This window comes from Rhagoletis zephyria, unplaced genomic scaffold, assembly GCF_001687245.7.
Source record: "Rhagoletis zephyria isolate East Lansing unplaced genomic scaffold, Rhagoletis_zephyria_1.1 Rzeph_scaffold_01704, whole genome shotgun sequence".
Classification (NCBI taxonomy): Eukaryota; Metazoa; Arthropoda; class Insecta; order Diptera; family Tephritidae; genus Rhagoletis; species Rhagoletis zephyria.
Genome location: NW_016158788.1, coordinates 86337 through 92428, shown reverse-complemented (window position 1 = coordinate 92428; position 6092 = coordinate 86337). Strand labels below are relative to the sequence as shown.

The 6092-nt window shown below is 35.0% G+C and overlaps 1 protein-coding gene across 1 annotated transcript; it reads right to left on the bottom strand.

Moving 5' to 3' along the window:
• Positions 1-1729: 1729 nt before the first annotated feature.
• Positions 1730-4398, bottom strand: Rad60 (DNA repair protein Rad60). The gene is made up of 6 exons (XM_017618789.1): positions 4088-4398; positions 3535-4019; positions 3359-3475; positions 2963-3290; positions 2012-2213; positions 1730-1945 (listed from the first exon to the last, which is right to left on the bottom strand). The coding sequence occupies exons 1-6, from the start codon at positions 4134-4136 to the stop codon at positions 1852-1854; spliced, it is 1275 nt and encodes a 424-aa protein (XP_017474278.1). The 5' UTR covers positions 4137-4398; the 3' UTR covers positions 1730-1851.
• Positions 4399-6092: the final 1694 nt, after the last annotated feature.

Genomic DNA, 6092 nt, shown 5'->3' with positions numbered 1-6092 from the left:
TCACATTTTCAAAATATGTACATAGATATGTGGTTGCACTTTTTCCCTGCAGTTTATTTACATAAAAGAAAAGTTACACAAAATTGCACGCCAATATGTTCTAATAAAGTTTCAACACTTTAATAGGCGTTGTACATACATATTACGTCTTTGCCACATTCACAACACACCCAATTTGCCATTTAATAATCGCAAGTAAACACCTTTGATTTTATCCACTAACAAATAACTTATATTTTATTATGTACTTTTTATTTAAACATTTATTTCTATTTTTTTACATAATTTCGATTAGCATAAAACACAATGAAAAATGAATACATTTGTATTTGCCACTGTATTGCATTTAAAGCGTAATTCTAAATTTACAAACAAAAAAACTTGATTTTTTGCGCTTGCTGATTATTTGCTTCTAGATTTATGCATGAACAAAACATAGAACACAGCCATTTGCCACAAAGGACTTGCTCTTTCTGAACGCAACGAAACAAACGCGAAGCTTATGTGCGCGAATTGCGCTGACATAAAATCTGCAAAGTTTTAAGACTTTGGTCTTCTTCGTATTTTCTCTCGAAAGGTTAAATGCATGAGTAAAAGCACTTTGCTATTGTGAAGTACGGAGAAGCGAGAATTGCAGGGGATGGTAAATGTGGTGATGTTAGTGTTTGAGCTTGTAGTCCTTGCAATCTCTCTTGGCTAGCGCTCTTCTTTTTTTCCACCCCTCTTCGGTTGTGCTCTCACTTGCTGCTTGATTTATCATGGCAGTAAAATATGCTCAGGAATTTACAAATTCTGAACTGTATAAAGTTTTCCAACGCCAGAAAGCCGAGAGCGTGAATAAATATTATTTGAAGACATGGTACAATAATTATTGTACCATGATTTGAAGACACAAGTGTGTATTCCAGTCACTACTTTTTCTTTCACTTTTAAAAATACAATTTTCTTTTCAAATGCAAAATTGTAATTTTATGTAAACTAAATACTTATTTATCATAAACAAATGCAATTCGGAATTGTTAAAAACATAATAGAAATAACAAAAAAATATATATATTTGATGCAATGATTTAAAGAAATAAAGGAAATTCTGCCGCAGCGCTCCTCTTAAATGCAATAAATTTCAGTTGAACGTCAGCTATCCAAATAGATGTACATAGAACAGTCTTTATATGCAAAGGGCTCAACAAAATAATAAATTAAACGAAAATGTATGTATGTTACCCTTCTGTTTCAACGTTTTTACAATGCTACTTTCAAAGTCTAAAAAAATCGTTTAACATAAGAAACAGTATACAGATCAGGGACGTGAACCGGTTTTGAACCGGAAAACCGCTTTTTTCTATTAATTAACTGAACCATTAACCGAACCGAAATTTTCCACAAATGTTAAGTCCGAACCGAAAACCGAACCACTTTCTTTAAAGGTTCGTTTCAACCAATTTTCAATATATAAATGTACCCACTTTTTTTCTTTTTGTTAAACATGGTAATACCTGCCATGTTTTTTTACCATGTGACAATATCAAATGTAAAGGCAGCCCATCTCACTTGACCCTTAACCTTGCGCGTTGTTGCACTTGACAATTAACACTTAAATTTGCGCGTAATTTTTTTATTTTTCGAACCGTTGAACCTAACCGAAACCCCGGTTCAAATACCAAAAAAACCGCTTTGACGAACCAATCGAAAAGTGCAACAACGGTTCGAACCGCTGAACCGAACCGACCAAATTTTTCATCCGGTTCACGTCCCTGATACAGATACAAAGAAACAAATTTTTAGTACATATAAAATTTAAGAGTAACAATGTCGTATTAGCGTTATGTTTTATTTTAATAGAAAAGCCATTTATTTCTTCTTAACACGTAAATCGATGGCTTCATCTCCTTCGAATTCGAAGTCTTCTGGTGTTTCATTAAAACCTAAGTGATCGCCATTGAAACTAAATACAAAGTGCATATGTTAAAGTCATGTAATTGGGCTGCATTTATTAAATATTTTTAAATACCTCAATACGAGGTCCTCTGCCGGCATTTTTAACTCTTCAGCACATTTAATATATAAAATTTTTAATTTATCCGTTTTGTTGAGCTCAACTTTTAAAGGTTTCTTTGGCCATAAATCTGATTGAATTTTCAGCGTTATTATATTAGCATCACGTTTCTTTCGCACTGTGCCAACATCAAATAAGTCTGTCAGAACACGACCACCTGTTAAGGGAGAAAATATCAGATTAACAGTCTTCCACAAAGTAATAGGAGTACGATATTCTTATGCTCTTGTTTGTTCTGCAATTCACTTCCTAGTGAGCTTCAACGTCATTAAAATTGAATGCTTGAAATTCACTTGGAAGTGGATTGCAGAATTTGCCTGAATACAGTGTAAGTTTGAAGTTGGTAAAAAATCGCGTTGATTTTTGGCTTTTTAACTCGCTTTTATTAGCTCGGGATGTAACTATGTAATATTGATGCGCCTAAAAGAGGCAGCGATTTCCATTCTCAAGTTACATACTTGATGACAGTACGAATGGGAATCGCTTTAAACGTCCATTCTTATAGTAACCTGATGACAGTACGAATGGAAATTTTAATAGCGAGGTTTTAGTTTTTAAACTATAATTTTATTTCTTTGGTGTCGGTGCTAGGCATTTTCTTCCACATAAAAAATTTTCGAGCATACTTTGTACGGAAGAAAATTCCCGAAAATTCACAATATTTTGTAACTTGAAACCTGCACTTTATTGTAATCGGCTATAAAACTACATACCTATGTTTGTAAAAATACTGAATAAAAAGTTTGTAATTTTGCCGAAAATTTTTGGAATTTTTGTACAAGTTTGGAATTTGGATAGATATGGTTTTTGTTAGATTAGTCATAGTCTTACAAAATATTAATTTAATGCTTATTAAGAACACAAGAAAAATAGTCAATTAATCACATTTCATTGTCATGTACTTACTAATGAATTCGTAAACCTTATAGTTAATACTGGCAGGTGTATCACTGGGCGAAATAATACGGTTATCAATATTAAAAATTATGTTATCAATCGGAGTATTTTCACGGTTAGCAATTTCAGTAAATATACTCTGAAACTTTTGATGTTTACGAAGCTGAAATATTTCGGGGTTTCCGCCATCCCATTTAATCTTTACTGATGTCTCTGGATTATCTTCATCGAAAGAACATTCCAATGTGGTAGCAATGGATGTATTTGGTGTTTCTATCCCAGTGATTTCAATACTATTACTGGATTTGCTCTCTTCCTCATCAGAGTCGACAGTTACCTGTTGTGATAAAATTTACTTCTTGTTATGCATGATTATAATTTCTAAGTGGTTAAGATCTTGCTTACAACACCCTCGATACGGGGCAGTGGACTCGATACCAAATCGACATAGTCGACGTTAGTTGAGCGAGCAGCGATTTCAGCGAAATATGCGCGTTGAGCACGCATTACGTTGCGTCTTGCCTGCCAATGATAGCAATTATAAAGCGTATTTATGAAAGTAATCCACAAGCACCACTCACCCGCCCGCTCATCATAGCAGCAAATACACCAAGAGAGTCTGCAAGTGACATAGTCATAGCATTTTCAACTGCTGATCTATTCATAGCCCCTCTGTTTGCACCGCGGCGTCCTCTTCTCCCTCTAGTCGAGGCATCATTTTCCGTTGAAATAGAGCTTGGTGTTACTTGAGATGTCCCCGCTGCGCTACTGCGTGTACGTCTGCGACTAGCCGAGGGAAGGTCATCTATATGTGTTGCTTGTTCCCTACCTGCTTGCTGCAGTGAATTTTCATCCGTCTGTTCATGCGAGTCTTTTGCCTTCTTTGGAGGTGAAACCGCTTTCGGAAGCGTATCTTCCTTCTTTGCATCTGGCTTCGTTTTTTTACTACGTCCTTTTCCCTTGCTCTGTAAACTTGGTGGTAGCAAATCTTCATCGTCAGAGCTACCATTATTTAGCAAATCAGTCTTACGAGATTCAAGCGTCTCTAAAAATTTGGCCTTATCATCTGCAATAAAATCCAGTCGATAATTTCAAACATGGATATCCAGAATCATTTCAAAATCAATTAGTAACCTTTGTCGTTATCGTACAAATTAGCAAACACATCATATTCCTCCGACATAACTTGGAACGTATTATTTAATATTATTTCTGAATAACTTTGAACACTCCAAAAGATTTAATACAAATGCATTAATTTTATAAGGCGCCAATTTGACAACTGCGCTAGTGCAGTGGAAAAAATCTAGCAGTAAATATTTGGTATGAGTAGAGCCCACCCAACAAACGTTTATGTTTGAACTCAACTTGAGGTTACAACGGTGTTCCTCAACAGTTCCTCAAAGGGCATTTTTCTTTGTATGAAAATAGGACCGTTTCTCAAGTTGAGAAATTGCTAGTAGTGCTAGTAGGAAAATTAAACTCGTGATAGGGCTGATTATTTTTTTTTTATATTATTCCTTTTGTAATATGTAATTAATCAATATCGTATTACAATAATTCACTTTACAGTATACAGTGCGACAGAAATTCTGGTAATTGATTCACTTCGGGTTTTATTTTCTATAAAGACTATCTCAAGATTACTTGAAGATACTTTGATGATTATTTACTTGTTGTTGGAAATTTTCTTCATTTTGCAAAAAATACATTTCTCTATAACTTTTTACGTATATGCGAATCGGTTAGAGATGAATTGGAGAATGATGTTGGATATCAACTTGATAACTATGAAGCTCTCCATCCGGGTTGGATAAATATTAAGTTTGCAAAGTAACCAATAGTCAGTACTAATTTGTACTGGAACCTGCAAATTTTTACTGGAAAAGTGTATGATAAACCAAAAAATTTGCAAGAGAGCACTGAATCGAGAGCGTAACAACACGGGAGAGTTACAAATTCTTGATAGAGAAATTTTTACTAGCAGAAATTAGCTAGCAGAAGAAGAAGAATAAATGTCATAAGCCGCTATTTGCTGAATTGGTTTAGCACAAACATAAGTAAAATGAGTGGAAATCAAAATATTAATGATGTGCTGGACAGTGCAAGTACTTATGTTTAAAGTAAAGAGTTTAAACTGATTTATAAATAGTAAAATGTTAACAGCAGAATATCAAAATGGTGCAACAACAATTCACTTGCAACTTTTTACTAGTTTTATGTTCAATAACTTTTTCTGCTAGTTTTCTTTTCTCAATTTTACGCTCTATTTTGCTTTGGCGCTCTCGCTGGAATGTTTTACTGGAGGTTACTATACAAACCTTTTTTTTGGTGTTTGTTGGGTAAGAACCATAATTTGAAACGATAAAATCGATAACTTTCACGATAAGTGCTCATTTACACACGGCGATTTTTGTTGCCGCAACTCGACGTTTGTAGGAGAGAGCGCGACGTGGAAAGGAGAGGGGCATCGAGTTGCTCGTGCTCGGGCAACACGCTTTGTGCTCTAGTTCGTCTGTGTAAATTGAACCGCTGTTCACAGCTGACAACAACAATTGCATACACACAAATCGCCGTGTGTAAATGAAACGAGCAACACCAAAAGGGAATGTGAAAAATCGAGGTGACAAAAGTTTTCGTGTATAAACGCAGTCTTACGGAGTCTCAATAGGTTCTTTCCCATACGCAACGCGGGATCCCGCGGGTGCCCAAAATATACCAGAATACATTCTCGTACTCAAAAAAATTGGTAATAGAGAGCGAAAATTGGAACGTATTGGATCGTAAGTGTCTTTTTCTTCCTGCCCGAAACAGCCTTTTTCTCCGGGTGAAAGTGGATAAAGTGTCAAACTGCATATCAGCTGTTTTGTGTTTACATGTTACCTGCATTGACTTGGTGCTTTTAAGGAATAGTAAATGGCCTGTTGATGCATTTTCAATGTTTATATACTTAAAATAAAAATTTGTGAAGCGAAAATTCAATTTCCAAGAGTTTGCATTTAAGTGACAACAACGCAAATCAGCTTTTTCTCAAATGCTGGGCACGAAATGTGGGTTTTTGCGTTCCCGTACTTCTGGATTATGTTCCATTTTTAATAACAAACTTTTCGCTTATTCTCTATGACTAACAATAATTTTT